This window comes from Telopea speciosissima, chromosome 3, assembly GCF_018873765.1.
Source record: "Telopea speciosissima isolate NSW1024214 ecotype Mountain lineage chromosome 3, Tspe_v1, whole genome shotgun sequence".
Lineage (NCBI taxonomy): Eukaryota > Viridiplantae > Streptophyta > Magnoliopsida > Proteales > Proteaceae > Telopea > Telopea speciosissima.
The window spans coordinates 12261263-12280094 of record NC_057918.1 but is presented as its reverse complement, the minus strand read 5'-3'; the positions used below and the strand labels follow the sequence as shown (position 1 = coordinate 12280094).

At 39.1% G+C, this 18832-nt stretch overlaps 1 protein-coding gene across 2 annotated transcripts; it reads left to right on the top strand.

Moving 5' to 3' along the window:
- Positions 1-692: 692 nt before the first annotated feature.
- Positions 693-17073, top strand: LOC122654241 (polypyrimidine tract-binding protein homolog 1-like). Of its 2 annotated transcripts, none has more exons than XM_043848235.1 (10): positions 693-930; positions 6820-7029; positions 7859-7921; positions 8023-8096; positions 8186-8281; positions 9319-9376; positions 9450-9554; positions 9645-9726; positions 16065-16177; positions 16402-17073. In XM_043848235.1, exons 1-10 carry the CDS (start codon positions 745-747, stop codon positions 16849-16851), a joined length of 1437 nt encoding a protein of 478 aa, XP_043704170.1. In that variant the 5' UTR covers positions 693-744; the 3' UTR covers positions 16852-17073. The 2 variants fall into 2 exon arrangements, with proteins under 2 accessions (XP_043704170.1, XP_043704171.1); XM_043848236.1 differs by having other exon boundaries at positions 16065-16130; positions 16402-16544.
- The last annotated feature ends 1759 nt before the right edge of the window (positions 17074-18832 follow it).

Sequence of the window (18832 nt, the reverse complement as noted above, 5' to 3'; positions counted from 1 at the left end):
GAAAAAACAAACCAGATTTACCAATTACCTTTCTAGTATTTTTGTTCCACAAAACAAAAAACCATTGAAAACGTTTCTTCATTGGTACCAAGTGTGGTCCAAAGAGCTGGTTTAGGAACTGCATTTTAATTAACCTGTATCTTTTGATGCAAATTAAGTTATCAAAATTCATAAGAGGTCGGTGCTCAGTCTGGTCTAGTGATCTGGTTCACTGTGGCCTTACCCAACAACCCCCAAACATGTGCCGTTCCCGTGCTGGTGTCGTTCACCAACTCGCCGGAATATTGTGATTTCATGCACTTTATATCTTGGTGTTTTGCTGAAGCAATTGTACCAGATGCTTATTCATGCTCTTTATTGGTGTTAGCGTTGGCACTGGGCTCGATTTCCTCACCGTCTGATGCCGTTTGAATCCAAACTCTGATGACGCCACGTGTACATCTTGCCCTGCTGGCTAAATTGTACCAGGTGGATCATAGGTGATGGGCACAGAAATTCATTTGACAGCAATTGTGTGGTTCGGAATGGTTTTGTCGGTAAGAGGGCTTTAGTAGAAAATAAAGAAAGAAGAGTCTCTACGGATAAAGAACAGATGCTACACCGTCTGTTTGGCTGTCTCTCTCTTCCAAACCCTAAAAGCCTAAAACTATAGCCTGAAAATAACTGTGGATTCTCTCTCTCTCTCGCTCTCTCGCTCTCTCGCGTTCGCGTTTGCTCGGCGCCCTAATTCCGAAACCTTAAGCTATGTCTTATTCTTCGGGCCAGCCTCAGTTCCGGTACACGCAGACGCCGTCGAAGGTGCTTCACCTTCGTAACCTTCCATGGGAGTGCATGGAAGAAGAGCTCGTCGAACTTTGCAAACCCTTCGGCAAGATCGTCAATACCAAATGTAACGTTGGTGCCAATCGCAACCAGGCCTTCGTTGAATTCGTAAGCACCTGTGATTGCAATTTTTTTTCCGCCTTCTCTATCTTCGTTTTTAACCCTTATTTATTTGATCACGATTGAAACCTTATCTGTTGGATAGTTCTATCGCGTATTCACGGGAACATCACTTACAATTTAGTGTTCGGATTCTTAGAAGATTACAAGCCACTTCTTCGAGTTGGGCGGGCTTCCTTAGTGGAGCAATTCAATAGATTTGTTTGTGCCCCCCATGACTGATCCAATCCAGCGTTAATTGTGGCACAATAAGTAAAAGAAGATTTATCTTAATGTGTTAATTTTTTGACCAACAAAGCGAACGACACATAATGTTCTGATACAAGCGATATTATTCAAACTAGCATCCAGAACTCAATTCTGAATGGAAAAAACCCAAAGTGGATGCTGAGAGCCACAGGATTAGGATTGTAATATGTGTACTGTTGCATGAATTGGTATTTTCATAATGGATACCAGATGTCTTGTGGTCATGTTACTGAAGGGAGTTCATGCTTTTATTTCTTTAACTGTTGTTTGTGTGGAAAAATTGGTTATCCTTGAACACACTTTTGTAAGGTTGTTGCTTGGCTCAGTAAAGGCCAGACAGGTCCTTAATTGGTCTATGATGTTTGATTCCTAGCTTGTACATGTAATTTGGAGTATCAGAGTCACCACATGCATATTGTTTGGGATGCCTCAACCATAGTTCGAAAACTTGTTTCGGTAACCGAAATTGGCAAAATTTCGCCAAAATATTGCATTTTTGTCTATCATGCAGACCTGACCGAAGTTTACTGAAATGACCAAAATCTTAGTGCATTTTTGTCTACATTGTGGACATGACCGAAATTTCGACTGAAGTGACCAAAATTTACCGAAATGACCGAAATTTCGCAGAAACAGTGTGGATTTCTTAATTCTCCTTTTATTTTGTCTCGGCCTTGTCGGAAGCACCGAAATTTGGTCTCAACTTTCCACCCTTAATATGGCCGTTTATAGTTTATCATGTATGGCTTTCATTTCGAACTTTGGAGATACTTGGTCAACACTGTTTAAATGAATAAGGAAATAAAAAGTGAGACTTGTTGAAATAGGCAGACGAGTTCCTTGTGGCATATTCATTGCCCTTCACTCCTTGCCTGTACTGAGAGTGGGGAAGCAGTTATTTCTCTTTAGCAATCAAATTTGAATGCTGGCAAATATTCAATTTGACTGGAAGTTAACAGATCTAAGGACAAATTTAACAAGAAATCCACTTGCTCTGTTTAGATCTTTATGTATTAAGCGACAGATAGGGAAGGGTTACAACTTACAAACTCTTTAAAATCCTTACCTTCTTCCTAAAGGCTTTTTTTTCCCCCCCCTTCTGGAAACACGTAATGGTTGTCATGAGGCTTGACGTGTTGGGGTTGGATTTTTAGCTTTCAAAACACCTCGTAGTGCCTTGGCCTGATGCGCAGTGCAGTTTATAGATGCACCAGGTGCTTGCAGGGACAGGATGGGTTTGGCTTTGATCTTTATCTGGGCCCACCTTTCTCGGCCTCCAAGGAAACAAGAAGTATTTAAATATGCCCCTTTGCTCACCTTAAATTTTCTTCTTTTTATGATGATTTGGGTATTCACTTCTCCATGGTCCCTAGCATGGTTTCAAATTTTACATATTTAGGCTGAAGCTCTCCATCCAAAGCTGTTATTGGCAAAGCTTGAAATCAGAAAATTTGTGTTTATTTCCTAGGCAAGCAGTTGAACCACTGTGAAGAAATTAAGGGATAAACATTTTAGAAGGTAAATTTCAAGTTTCTATTTTGGGTGTCCTGCTTCTTCCAAACCTGCTTTCAAATTTCAATTTCCTAATTTTTGTTAGAAGCAATCCGGAGCATCTCACATTGTCTGCCTCCCCAAGTTTTAGTGGCCCCTCAATGATCAAAACATAAGCAGTGCAAAGATTGTTTCAGCTAGGATTGCACTGGGTGTGCTATTTCTGTTTATGTATGAGTTGGAGAAATGCAGAATCAAATCAAGAATTGCATGATTGTTGTCAACGTGTTGCCTAGGCGTCCAGGCGCCTTGTTGGTTTCGCCTTGCGTCTAGGCCCCTCCAATGCCTTGGGTTGCCCAAACACCATGACAACTACTATTGCATCAATACACATAGGCTGGCTCTAGGTCTTAGGAAAGAATCATTCTGGTTTTATGGTCATGGTCAAGTTGTTTCTTTTTTATTTGTCTCTCATTTCTCCTTTCAAATCTTTTGAAAATTTCTTTAATCTCTGTAGAAATCTTTTGTTCTCTCTTTCAACTCATCCAACAGTTTCAGATGGATATTCCATAGAATGAGAGAGCATATTATTTGTATTTACTAAATTCTCATGGCTAATCATGTTTCTAAGAAAGTCCTCCTTTGGGCAATTAATTGTGCCATCAGATCTTGCTGATCAGAGAGACTGGTTAAGAAACACCGGGGGGGGGGGGGGTGTTAAAACAAATGCTCTGTATTGGGAACTCAAAAAAGGAGTATGGGGGAAAGAAATGCAGAAAAAATAAGAGATCATTGGTGCTGTGAAACTTCAGGCTTTTTTTTGGGGGGGGGGGGGGTCTTTGGTTTTGGAAAATAATGAAAATCCAAATAGTAAAAAAAAATTTACTAAATTATTTAACTGGTCTTGAGAATCCGGTGCCATGCATCACCTAAGGAGGGTAGCTAGTGCAGATCTTATCACAAGGGAAGAGAAGAAGGAGATCAGTCATCAGCAGAAAGCCCAACAAGCCCACCCAGCCTAGTACACAAAGCATCCAGTTTGAGCCCCTTGCAGTTTCTGCTTTTGGTTCAATTTCTGGATCAGGTTTAATCTGTAAGTCGGTCCAATTGGTCCATGCGTGGTGGTAATTAGTTTCTATTTTTGAATTTTGATAGTGTTTTTTTTTTTTTGTGGGTTGGGGGGGGGGGGGGTTGGTGGTAGGCAGGAAGAACGCTAAAACTCTCTCGGATAGGATCCCAAGTCTGACTGAAAACTCAAACCTCTCAGAATGACACCAAACTCTAGGAAACAATAGTTAATAGGAAGTGTATAAGAACCCTTCAAAAGATGGGAATGCTCCAATGAGCAGTTTGGGAGTAATTTAGGAAACAGTGATCTCCGTACGGAGATCCCAGAAACAATGAAGCTGAAATTAAATTAGATCTATAACTCGGATTGGGCTGAAACTCAAATCGAGTAGCCTTCTTGTCCAATCAACCCAAGTCCCTAAGTATGAAAGCAATTAGATGGTTGAATTTGATTTAATTTTAAAAACTCCAACTCTGAAATAGAAATGTTGCAGAAATAGGAGATTTTAAATAAATCAAATTCACTGGTTAGAATCCCCGCAAATCCTGGTCGAGTTCCTCTCTTTTGGGGGGGGGGGTTAAAGACCCCAGAAGTTGGGGTGAATCTGACCAACAGATTAGTCTGCGGTAGCACAAAAGACCAGCCTGAAAACTGGTCAGAAACAGGGGTATCGTTGGTTCTGAAATCAGGGGTTAGTGAGGTTGATACTGGGAGGGATTGATCATCATTAATAACACCCAAATCAGAAAATAAAAACTAAACCAAATCAGAGATTCAAAACTATGAATTGAAGTGTAATTGATGAGGACAGATCAGTACCTGGCTGGGGATTAGAACAGAGTAAGAAATAAGAAAAGAATTAAAGTAACCCAGGCCTACCACCTGCAAGGTTCAGTTTCTCTCTGTTGTTGGCTTCTCACCAAGACTGATTCACACAGCTTCATGCGCAAGGCATTCATTCCAAGTCCAATCGTATCTATGGCCAAGGCCTTACGCCCTTACATTGTATTTTATAAAAACTGAAATTAAAAATCCTAATCTAACTAGAAAAGCAATCCTATTGGCTATTACAATTCATAGCTGAAATAGTAAATAAAAGTAATTAAAAACGAAGCCTAACACTCCACACAAGTAGTAATAAAACTTCAACTTAATCTCTAAGCTATCTGGCCGTGGGACCCATAAGATATGCATGTCGACCTCCTCTTAATATGCTGACTCAATAGTTATGAATAGACCCTGGATATAGGCCAGGTACGTGCCCACCTTATAGCCCAATCGATTGACAATATCTACATCAGATAGTTACCATTTTACTACTTGTTTTTAGTTGTTAAGATAGTTTCTATTTTGAGTTTTGTTTGTTTTAGAAGGCAGGACTCTAGTTACTAAATCCAAGCCTTCATAGTTTCCATTTTGTAATTTTTCTATAAGTTTATAATTTTGAGTTTTGTTTGTTTTAAGAAGGCTGGACTCTAGTTACTAAATCCAAGCTTTACTAGTTTCTATTTTTGAAGAAGTGTAAGGTTGTAAGGAATCCTCTAGCCTATGAAGAGAGCTTCTACATTCTTTCATTTTAATGGTTATAAATAAGAAGGGAACAGACATTCCCAATTTGGATAAGGCTCTTTTGCTGTATTCTATGTGATACAAGACTTTTTTGTGAGATGCAGAAATTCCTGGTGGGATGCTAGGTAGGCTGGTGTGATACTAGTCAAGGCTTGTGTGGGAGGCTCTAGTCATATCTTCCTTTATCCCTAACCTCTTCTTTTTCTAAATCAATCCTTGTGATTTTAAGTAAGTACCAACTTACTTAAAATTATAAACTTATAGATAAAATTATAAAATTATAGTCAAGGTTTGATCTATCAATGTTCGATGGTTGTTTGGAGACTATATTGCTGCACTATAAATATCTCAGTTTGTTGAGCGTAATCACCGCTGTTTGGTGATTGTTTGGGAGATATGGTCACTATTTAGAAGGGGATATCAGAACCTGGTCGCAGGCTAAACTCTTAGAGGTCTAACAGTCCCTGCTTCACCCATTCTATTGCTATTCTGTTGAGCCCTTGATCTGTGATATCCTGCCGTTAACTTGGGCTAATAATTAGTTATTTGGTTCTCTACATTGAAAGGGAAGATCGACCAGCGTTGTGTGCTGTTCTGCTCGACAGATCTGGAGTTTTGGTAAAGTTACTATTTTTGAAATGGGAGAGTGTTCTCTGTCCTGGTGTGTGGCTTACGCCAGTGCTCCCTGTTTCCATCTCTCTCCTCTCCAGTAGGGGGCAGAGATGTCATTTCATGGGGGAGGAGAGAGATAGACACTTGGGAATGCTGGCATAGGCCACACTCCCAGACAGAACATTTTCCCTTCTGAAATTTAAGTTTCTATTTTGATGCAACTATCAACATCAGCATATACAACCGTTGAATCATTGATAAAGTTTGAGGGATTTGACCTCTATTGGGTACCCAAAGTTGTCTGGAGTTTCGGGCTGATCTGACCCCTAGATTTGGGGATGTCAAATTTCTTATTACTGCTGGTCTCGACCCTTTGCGGTTCTGCCTGTTGGGTAGGATTCTGAAACTTATCAAGCGTTGAGTTTTAATCCATTAGTAGCTGTATGGTCGCATGCCCAAGACAGTCTTAGCGTAGCATTTCATTCAAAATAAAAAATACCTATTCTGACAGGTTCAACTAATGAGTTCCAGATAGATATTGCCTTGAAGGCACCAACGACCAACCTGAGTATTAAGAAGGATAAAACCCTATTCTCTAGCCAATCACTCCAATCTCCTCCTCAATATCTTCTAACTTAAAGCCAAAATGCATAATCGAGGTGTGCGTCTTTCTCTGATTGTTGCTGTTGACTTCTAATTTTGCTGCTTTTATTGTGCTAAGTCTGGAGAGTTCCTTTGTTGGGCCGATTTTTCGTCTGTTGTATGTGTAGAGAAATTGTTTACATTTGGTACTGCTCGCCTTGGAATCATAGATCGTGTTTTTCATTTTGGGTATGTTTTGCAAATGGAAGCTGTATCATGACAGGAATCACTTTATTCTTTTGCAGGCAGACTTGAATCAAGCGATCTCAATGGTTTCATATTATGCTAGTTCATCTGATCCTGCTCAGGTTCGTGGTAAGACTGTGTATATTCAATACTCGAATAGACAAGAAATTGTCAATAACAAGAGCCCTGGAGATGTTACTGGGAATGTGTTGCTGGTTACAATTGAGGGTGTGGAAGCTGGTGATGTCAGCATAGATGTTATTCACTTGGTAAGTTATTGTCGACTTAATTGTCAACATATTCTTGTTTTCTTTTAATTGCATTAACTGTGGAGAGCACTTCTTTGTCTGGCTGAACCAAGTGTTGAAAAGGATGAAGTACATCAGAGAACTTTCTAATCTATGTTACTTTTTGTAAGGCAGCGATGGTTTTACACATTACTTAATATTTTGACTTTCAGTTGACATACTCTGCATGGATCAGCAGGTCCATGTTAACTCGGAGAAAACCTCGTTGTCAGCGTACTGCATTGGGAGAAATACCACGTGTGTTTTGCTTATCTCTTTCTTTTGACCGTTCTGTTCTAAGCATTGTGCACGTAGTATCATATTGATGGTATTTCTTCTAACTGCTCTTGATGTGTTATGCTTAATTCCTAATGTACGAGACATCAACCTGAATGGAAGCTTGCAATGCCACTGCTTGTTCATACTCAGAGCTCCGCTAATTGCTCGATTCTTATAATAGTTTCGGTTCCGTTAATGAAAACATTTTGGTTGAACATTCCATCAGATCTAACGAATGGCATCCTGAATAAATTATGTGCAGTTCGTTATGGAACATTAATGCGCCACTTGCGGTGATATTTCTTTCCATTTAATTTATTTTGTTGGAGAGAGTTTATAAGTATGGTCATACTTTCCTTTCCCCCTCCTAGAGATATTGAAATGCTTTTAGCAACATGTGTCTTTGGCATTTAGTTTAGATTTGTTGGTATTTCCTATTGCAACCTATTGTTTCGGTGTCTGGAATGTTTGGAACTGTATTTCTTAGCTCTTGTTTTTTATTGGAAGGTGCCTCACTTAACCAGTGTTTCAGGTGTTTTCCGCTTTTGGGTTTGTGCACAAAATAGCAACTTTTGAGAAGGCTGCTGGGTTTCAGGTTATGTATTTTGTTGATATCTTAATCTTCTACAAATCACTTATGTGCATTTATTTTTCCATTTTTAGTTTTTCCTTAATGTGACAGCGTATTATTCGCAGGCATTAATCCAGTTTAGTGATGCTGAGACCGCTTCTTCTGCATGTAGTGCATTGGATGGAAGAAGTATACCCAGGCAAGCTATTATCAGGCAAAATTATGTTACTGTTGATGCCACAGAATTTATGGTCCTGTCTAATTTGTGGTTACAAACCTACATTACAGATATCTGCTTCCAGAGCATGTTGGATCATGCCACTTGCGCATCTCATTTTCTGCTCATACTGATTTGAATATCAAGTTTCAATCTCATCGTAGCAGGTATTTGGGGGCTTATCAGGCTGCCACGTTAAGTTTTGTATATGCATTTCTTGAATCTCCTCTTCATAGATAGATGCTTGACAGTATAAAGACTTAACAACCAGAAACAAGAGAGATAGGGAGAATAGAATGGAGAGAAAGGATAGAAAACTCTCGATAGATTAGAATGATCTACTGTCAGTCCCCTTATTTATATTAATGAAACTGAAACATAATAGCAATAGGAATAGAAATCCTAGTATCCTAGTCTAACTCTAACCAACTCTAACTTCGGAAATAAAGTGCTAGACTGACTAGGAAGATAAAAAGGAAACTAAAGATATTCCATGATAGGGACACTCCCCCTATTGTGGTTAACTACAAACCCCCAATGATGTAATCTTTGACAGATGCATAATCCTTGGCTTTGGTAATTAAACTGCTGCTAATTTATGTATCAGTTTTGCTACCTAGGAATAAGTGAAGCTTGCTGGCCAGAATATAGATGTGCCTGCTAAGCTTTTTTAATCATTTTCTTCATCCCATCTTTTGGACACATTTCCTTCAGTGACCCTCAGATTATTGATTAGCAAATACATCTCTGAGTCTAGATGACAATAGCTGCAGCTGCTGGGTTTGTCTACTTGTTATCTGTTTTTAGTTCTATATGCCTTGAGTTTTTCTTATTCCTTGGCGATGTATACTATACAAAATAGTATTTGCTTCATTGGAAACAAACTTAATGTCATCTTGAGAGGGCAGATACCTCCAAAAGCAGCACATGATATCTAGAGTTGATTGACCTTTTTAGGCTTAAAACTATAGTCTGATACCAAGTAAATCAATGAGTTGTTTTATTTTGAGATAATGTTCATATTATATTAATGTAAATTGCAACCTCATAAGTTGCTTTAATGCAAAGTATTTTCAACTTCTTCCATTTTGTCCTTTTTGCTTGTTTGTGCTTTGTTGTTGTGGCAATTCTGTCGAATGATTGCACAATGGCTTCTGTATTGCATGTCATAGCACATTTAAATTTTGTTTGCTTCACCATGCAGGGACTACACAAATCCTTATCTTCCTGTAAATCCTTCTGCCATTGAGGGAACCATGCAGGTTAACTTTTTACCATTTACACATCAGCACAGTTGAATATGTATGTCACAAACTAAGACATGGGTTTCTCCAGTCTACTTTAGGTCCAGATGGGAAAAAAAGGGAACCTGAGAGTAATGTGCTTCTTGCTTCAATCGAAAATATGCAATATGCTGTCACAGTTGATGTTCTTCACACGGTATACTTCTCCCCTAATTTGCTTGTTGTAGGATTGATCTTATTACTTGGTATTAGTAATGAGGGGTGTATCGCCTATCGCCTATTTCAGGTATTTTCAGCATTCGGTACTGTCCAGAAAATAGCCATCTTTGAGAAGAATGGTGGAATGCAAGCACTAATTCAGTACCCTGGTAGAGTTGCTAACCAATGTTGAATGTAACTTTTCCTGATTGTGTTATTTTGCAATCTATGTTTATTGTCAGTTCACATAGAAGCAGCGTTTACTCCCAGCCTGACCTGATTGTGTTATTTTGCAATCTGTGTTTATTGTCAGTTCACATAGAAGCAGCATTTACTCCCAGCCTGAAATTTACCTGTTAATAATTCTCATCAATAAAATTTTCAAAAACATTTTGTTGACATAGTATCCTCTTTTAAGTTGAAGCTAATTGCTTTTCGGTTATGAAGCAGCTGTAAGATCATATATTACTTGATGAAAAGCATGACCAACTTGGATTATTTGCAAGCTCTTGGGGTTACCTGTCATTATTACTTTAGGGACTGATTGTAGTGGGATGTGTATCCTTTGAATTTTCCAATTAAGTTGCCACCACAAATAGGGCTTAAGATCCATGGAATAGTATCTCAAAGCTACTGGTTGAGGCATGAGAGAGTTCTGTTTCAGGTTAGATGATGGGCACCCAACTTACACGGCAAGTCGTATACATATGTGACATGTTTTAATATTAAAAAAACTTTTAAAGATATTAATGTAGTCCTATATAGACAAGGTCTAATAGGAGCCAGGTAAGATCAGAGTTTTGAAACAGTCTACTAATTGGGCAGATTTGGGGCTGTTTTAGGGTAAAACTAGGGTTAGGATAGGTTGTTGAAGGTAAGGTTTATAGGGCTTTAATGGGCAGGTATAGGAGGCTTTAATGGTATATACAAATTGGGATTTGGATGGGTTTTGAAATTCTACAGATTTAGGGTTAGGGTTTGGGTTTTAGGTTTTAGAGTCTAGGCTGAAAACTAGGGTTTAGGATGGGATTTTGAGGCTGGGTTTCTGGTCGAGTGTAGCTGGCAGTGGGGGAATGGTTCAATCAGAATTTGGGAGTTCTCTGTTGGTTGGTTAGGTCTTGACAGAATTTAGATTAATTCTAGGGTTTTGGGTTTTATGGGAGATGAGGGGGATTAGGGTTTAGATGGTCAGATTGGGTTCAAAGTTGAATCGAGTGTAGGGGGGAGAGGGAGGGATGTTTGCTGAAAGTTTGGGACAGATCTGATAGTGGGATGGTGGTTGCTTGAAAATCAAGCTAGGGGTTTGATGATGGAGTTGCAGGTTTAATGGAGGGGATGGGTTCAGGTTTAATGAACTGGATTTGGATTGATGGGAGGGGAAGGTTTAGGTTTAGAGGATTAGGACAAGGAGGTGTAAACAGAATTTAAAAATCAACTTACTTGGTTGAAGAGAATTCCAAAACAGCAGCTTGCAACTTGAAGAAACCTCCCGATCTTCTCGATGCAAGGAGTCAACTGGAGATCCACCAGTCCCTTTAACCTTGATATGACTCACAAGGCAATCTCTGAAGAGAGACAGCAGCAGTAGCTATAGCCAACAGCAGAAAATCATATTTTTTAAAACTTTAATTGGTGGGGGAGCCTCTCCCACGCGATTTCTATTAATAAGGGCCTAAGGGCCACAATCCTAATACAATTTAAAATCCTCTCACATCCAAAAACGTGGAGGGAGTGTGACTTGTTGAAATAACTCAAGTAAAAAGTCCTAACTACACCTATTAACTTAAAACACTTAAAACTCTTAAACTAAGAAGATTCCTCATCAACCAATAAGATATAAGATCTTACTAGCCAATAGGAGCTCTTCACTTAAATTGACCCAACTTTAATTGAACCAATTGGATGCAATCAATTTTAAACCGGTTCAATTAACAACATAAAAATAAAACTAAGTATAGAACTGAAATAAACTAAACTAAGGCTCCTACTAAAACCCTAGGCTTAGGGTGGCTTCTTCAATTCGAGGAGACTAGGATCTGCATCAGATATGCAATAAGGCATTAAAATGAGCTTTCCCTATTTCTTAGATGGAACCCTAATTTGCCGTGGGTGGTCAAGTCGGACTTCTTCCTCCATTTCTGATTGTTTTCCTCCCCTCTGTTCCTTTTCTTTCTTCTGCAAAACTTTTATTAGTATTTGCATGCGTTTTTTTCCTCTTTAGTAGCCATATGAGCCCAGCATATGTCATCTTGCTTAGTTAGGGGGCAGAGAGTAATGGATCTTTTCTTTGGATCTTGTGAGGCCTTTTTGAAGATTCCCATCTGCTTCCTCCAAGCAGCCTTGGACATCATGTCGTCTTCTTCTTTGTGATATCCTATCGAATGACCGGAGGTGAGACAAATTTTGCCACCTTCGGTTCAGACAGAGGCGCACAGTAGGATAGGGTTGTGTGGTTTGCTAAGACAGTTCTGTATAGCTCCCTCCTAATTTCCTTTGATAGTAAGGAACGATTTCCTCCATGGTTCCTTTCTTAGATGATCTTTGGATATTCCTCATACTGGACTAATTTAGTTATTCATAAAAAGAAACATTATAATATGAATTTTTACCCTTGGAAATACGCTTATGGAGAACAAATTTCAATTTACTATGCAAAAATGAAAAATCAAAGAATGCAATCTATCAAAGTGCAAAATGCGAGTTATGATATTTCTTGAGAATTAAGTTGGGTATAGATTTAGCCAACTTAGTGCTATTTGTATTCTTTATTCTTCCTGACAATTAGAATTAATAAAAAGAATATAGTAAACAAATGTGATAAGAGTAATATTGTTTTTTTTGGGGGTGAACTTATCTTATGAGGTTCAATAATAACAGAAAGAAAATAGTGGAAAATTGATGAGAAATTAATGCAGTGCTAAACCCGAACCAGTGAGATCCAGTTGGCGAAGCAGATCGACCAGATCTAATGAATCTGATTGTCCTGCGGGTAATGGGCCCACTAATGGTATGGAAGAGATCTCAATCTGACGGCTATATTTGGGCAGATTTGAATCTAGATCTAACAGTCGGAATTTTATATGGTAACTACAAGATCTTAACAATTAATTTCCAGAATTTAAATCAGTCATAAGTAGGAAAACATTTGAATTTAATGAGGTGAAATAGAGGAGAGGAAAAAGGGGATCGGGGGATCGTTGGGTGTTATCATGGAGATAAAATAGGGAAGAAAAACAACCTACTGGGCCCTGGCGAGAGATAGAGGTAATAGGGGGAGAGAGAGAGCTTCAGCCATCAATGACAACAGCCAAACCAATTTATTTCATTCCATTCAAATTGTGGATGAGGTCTAGCCTCTTGCATGTATTTATAGATTAGAAAAAGACATAAAATAGAAGTCTAATTAACCTAAACTTCTTACGTGACTCAAACAATTAAATAATAAAATAAATAACAACTGAAATAGATAAAGAACCCTTCCACCGCGGGGTAAAAAGTAGAGTCTTAAGCTGATCATAAAACTCAATTAAAATAACTTTAAATCTGGCTGGACTCATAAATTCCCTAATCCAGCCTGCCACTATAACATTAATATCAAAATAAAATAAAGATGAGACCCAAAATAAACCTCATGACTAGACTGTAGATAAGGTTCCTAAAAACTAGGAAATCTTGAAATAGGAGCCGCAAGCCAAGTAGATGACTTCAAACTAGGCTCCACGAATTGGATAAATCTTGTAAACCAAGCCTGAACCGAAACTTGAACCATGGGCTCAATTGTGAACCAGACAAAACTATAACCATGATCATGCTCCTGTATTGGTGGGAGATCTGCTTGCGACAGGATCACAGGTAAGGGAATAAAACTAGATTGTAGAGAAAACTGACAAACTAGCCAAAAACAAACCAGATGTGCAGAAAACTCTGATCAAATGGTCAAATCAATTACTATATCATTACTGCATAAGCTGATTTAAGTTTGATAAACATATTCAAGTTATGGAAAAATTCAACTTGAATTAGGATTCTGAAGTTCAGACAGAACAGATTTTGATGGCATGAAGTTTTTTAGGATTCAAACAGTAACCAAATAATGAACTAATCCACCGATTAACATTTGTCTGAACCTTAAACAGTAATCTGATATCAAAACCAGAAAACTATACCACTAAACAGAGATTTAGGAGTAGACTGGATGCCATAGATTGATGGACAAAGCCCAGTCAAGCCATTTTCTACCTGTCGGTTCATGGGCGTTCAGGTCTATATTCTGTTATACTGAAGACCATAAACAAGCCCACATTCAGCCCCTATGAAGCCATCGACCAGCAGCTAGAAAAGGAGATGTTTTGACAGCTTTTAATGGGTCCCATATGCCTTGCGTGGAGAACGAAGTCCAGTTAGATATGTGAGTTTCTGTGGGCCCCATTGAAGATAGCAAGAGAAGGAAGATTTATTTGCTGGTTTAGTGTAGTTGCTATTTACTTAAGTTTCAATTTTTGTGACCATTATTAAGTTGGAGTTTCCATTTTGTAGTTATAAGTTAGAATTATTTGGTCTTTAGTTTCTATTTTATGATGTAATCTTGGATTAGGGAGTTTTTAATTTATTGGGTTGTAATCTGTACCTCCTCACACAAGAGGGAGTTTTTTGAGACTATTGTAGCATTTAGCTTTGTACAATGTGCAGAACTAAAGTTGGCATGTCTTTGGTGGATGTGTGCATGCATGGAACCCAACTAGCAATCTTGTTATATATCTTAGTAATCTCTTTCTTGGTCTTCATTTGATTTTTTATTGTTTGCTTGCTCTTTTGATTGTTCTTGCAGACAATTCTATCATAGTCTTGCTCTTTCTAACAGATTGCACCCTTACCTTACAGTAACCTATTGGCTTCTTGAAGAAAAAGTATACAGTTTTTCACGGTAGATGACCCATATCAGCAAGCTTCACCTGTCTGGTAGCTTCTCAGGACTCGGTTTCTGGGTTTAAATGCATGCAACCAATAGAATTATAGTGTTTGGAATGTTTTTCGTATAAGCCTGAAAAGCTGCCCAAAGCGTTATTTTGGGCTTCTTCACTGCAGGACCTGAAATCTCCTTTATCATTCTGAGCTCCTTTCTCACAATCCCTTTCTCTCCTCCAATAGATAAGACTGGCCCCCTCTTATGCTGATCTGGACCTGGATCGGGTGATCCTGTTTGATATTGGCCTGTCCCTGAAACCATTGAGTTAAAGGTGATCCAGCCCATTTATTTAAGCTGCTAGGATAGGCTAACTGATGTAGATATGGTCATTCGATTGGGCTCTAAGCTGGGCATGTACCTGGCCCATATTGAGGGTTTATTCAAACCCATATCGAGACAGCATAGTATGAGGAGATCGACATGCATATCTTATGATGGGTCCCACGACCAGCTAGCTTAGAGATTAAGTTGAAGTTTAATTACCAAATTATGTGGAGGCTTGTTAGGTTTAGTTCTAGTTAATTTATTTCTTATTTCAATTATGATTTGTAATAGTTAATAGGATTTTACTTTCGTAGTTAAATTAGGACTCTTTTAGTTTTCTATAAATAGATTGTAGGAGAATTAATAAAAGTTTGAAGAGTTTCTTCATGGAGCTGTGTGATTCAGTAATCTTGGGTGTGAAGCCTTGGGCGTGATGCCTTGAACAGTGAGTGTCTGAACCATCGGTGGGATACAATTGTTACTTCTTTTATTCTCCTTTTCTATACTCTGTTTTCTTACCATAAAGGTACTGTTATCTACTCATCGCTTAGCATCTTTGATCTTAAGTTTTATTCTCTGATTTGACTTATATTTCATTCTCGGATCTATTATTAATATTGGTTCTCAGATTTCTTATATTTTCAACACTAAAATGCCTGATCTAATAACCAGCGGCACCCCTGTTTTGATCAGTTTTCAACCTGATCTCTTTCGCCAACCGCATGGTGATCTGCTTGGCAGCTTAGGACCATCTCTTAGGGTTTTCAAGGCCCCCCTAAGAGTGTTCGACCTGGACTTGGGCTGGTTCTGAGGTGTAGAACTGCCACTGTTAAAAATCACCTAAAGTCTGCCTGTTTTAAAAACAGACCTGAGTTCTTTTGATTACTTTAAATCTGTCCATTAACTGTGAACCAGGTTTGGGAATTAATTGATTACCCTCTAGGTGAAACTCGATCTGAGTTTGAGGCTCATCTGACTATCGGAGTCTCGGATTCGAGTTAATTTGTAATCTCTTTATTCTGCTGTACTCAGTTTCGGATTTGGAACTCCTCAAATTACTTTCAATCTGAACTTTAGATCTTTCCTAACTCCTGAAGGGTATCAATACTACTAAGTTGTGATTGTTTGACTAAGTTTGACCTTCATCTGAGAAGGTTGACTTGCTGATTTGGTTTTTGGAGATCCTCTGAGAGGGTTCTAGGGTTCATCCTACCTTACCCCCCCCCCCGCGCCCAACACACACAATCACTGACTCGTTCTCAAATTTATATTTTTCAGATGTCACGACGGCTACTGTTGCTAAAGAAGCTTTGGAAGGACATTGCATCTATGATGGTGGCTATTGTAAGCTTCATCTGTCATACTCTCGTCATACTGATCTCAATGTAAAGGTATTAATATAAGTTTTTGAGTTAAATACATGACCGAAAAAAAAGGGGAAAAAGTTTAACGGCTTTACAAGAAAACAGTGGTCCATTATAGGTCAGAAAAAAAACCAAAGAGTTGTTGGTCCATCAATGTATGCTTCTTGACACTTGCTTCTTTTAAATATCTCTTTTTTGTGGGGAATGCCTTTTCTTGAGCTTGATCAATTGTTATATGTATGTTCCTGTAGGCTCACAATGACAGAAGTAGGGATTATACAATCCCTGATGCAGGATTGCTGCCACTGCAACAAGCTGCGGCTATACCTACTGCTACAGGTGGCTTTCAAAGTCCACAAGCTGCAACAATGTATCCGAAGAATGAATATGTTGTGAGCGCACAGGCTTCTGTTTCAGATGGACAAGCGGCATCATGGGATCCTAACATGCAAGCTGGCAGACAAACTTTTGTGTCTGTTCCAAATGCATTTCCTGGTCAAACATACCCACCTGGTGCATATCCTCCGTATGCTCCTGCAGGAAGTTATCCTATGGGAACTGTTCCTGGCTCATCTCACCAACAGCCTCAGCAGGGTGCCGCTGGTGTGGCTTCTCAGAGATTACCTCAATACGGTCAGCCAAATGTGTGGCCTGGTGGTGCGCCGCCACCTACAGGACAGCCTCCATATTATGGCCAATAAGCTTCGCATTGCTGCAGCTATTCTCTCGTGCCTGTTGTCCTCCAGAAGTGGAATGCAAATATACAATGAAGATCTGTACCCAATTTTAATTCAGAAGGATTTGGTCTTGGGGCATCTTCTTAGCCTTCTGATATGATCGCCGTGTGCCTCTGCCCTCCAACTTTGCTAGAGGAAAATACTGTGTTTACATTTCTATCATTTGATGTTATTGGGTCAATTATGGTTTTTTTTTTTTTGTTTGGTGATGTTAGTTGCCAGTATAATTTTTTTTTATATTTTAAACTCTTCAAATCATTCATTTGGTTTGCTTTATGATCACCCAGAAATTTTGCTGATCCTTTTTGAGTACGAGAAGTTAACTAGACTAGAGGTTTTGAAAAAAAGAAAGATAAACTACCCCTTTTGAGTGATTTGCTTTCGTTTACTGAGGGCTCTTGTAAGAACCTGAGCACACTAGAGCAAGCAAGCGAGCGAATCATTCTTTTGGCAATGAAATAACTAAATATACTCTAATAATTTATGAGGAAAATGACAAGATTATCCAAAAATGTGTTTGAGTTTACCAAAATACCCACAAAGTCTTTACTTGTATATATTTTATTCAAAACTAAGATGCGTATTATAAAAATACCCAAAACAGTGTACAGCTACCTAATCATGTGCCTTTTTACATTTTTACCCTCAACTGTCTCATTCTTTTTCAGCTAGCGCTGCTTTTGTTGCCTCCACCACCAGCAGTGGTGGTGGTGGTGGTGAAAGCTTAGGTTACTGCCGCATTTTCTCTGAAGAATTGCTCCAGTTACTATTGCATGCACCCACATTTATCTCTCTGAGATGGGGTTTTGAGTAAAACCGGAGTCCAGTATTAAGGTCCTTGGTTATCTCTGATAAATGTGGAGGGGGTTTAAACTTAGTTGCATGGCTTGAGTAAAATCTGAAGAAACAGATCATGGTTCGGGGGGTTTCTTTAATGGCGTCACCAGGGTTTTTACATGAGGTAGTGGAATCTAATAGAGAACTGATCAAATGGGATCGATCGTATATTGGGCGGTCGGGTGATTTGGTACACACAGAGCTTCACTGCCTCTGAAATTGGTGTCTCAAGTGATTGGAAGAAGAGAGTAGAACCCATGACTCGGCGAAAAAGCAGTTTGTTAGTAGATTCCTTGACAGGTTGATCCGCGAAGGCCAAATTGTTAGAGAATCTCTTTATTAGTGTGTTTGGGTGGGCTTGAGATGATGAAATGAGTGAAACCCACAGAGAAGGCCCATGAGTTGAACGAGAATAAAGTGTTGTTGGGAGAGCTTGGCAAAAACCCGATGGGTTGTGGGGCCTGTGAAGGCAAATACCAAGAAGCTAAGGAAAGGAAACCCTCATGGGCTCTGAGAAGCTTTGTTATAATTCAATAACCAAATGAAGTTAACAATTGTGGTGACTTCTTCTTGCGGCAATTCCTCCAAAAAGGACACTGTTTACTTGCTGCTGCGTCCACCCACCTTTACCCTCTACTTTACCATTTTACTTTGTTGCACTTTGTTCCCACTCTTTGGATTCTCTCTCCTCCCACTCCAATCTTTATAAATCTTTTTAGGGAGAATGTTCTCTTTGCCCCAGCGTAGGCTGCGTCTAGGCACATGGGTCTGCCACTCAGGGGGCAAGGTGGTCATTGCACCCACCCCCATGTGCCTGGGCGCAGCCTGCGCTGCGGCACAAAGAACAGCGCCCCATTTTTTTAGGGAGATTGTTCTCTATGTCGCAGCGTAGGCTGCGCCCAGGCACATGAGCCTTTTATATACCTTTTTTACTATAGATCCTGATCCTCTACTGCCAAGTTGCCCGACATAAAAATTAATAACTATTGTTTCAGATCTCTTTCTTCCCATTCAAACCATTCCCGAAATCACACATAAACAGGGAGACGACATAAATGACAGATAAAAATAATCTCCTTCTCCAGACATCATAGTTATTAGCAGCTTT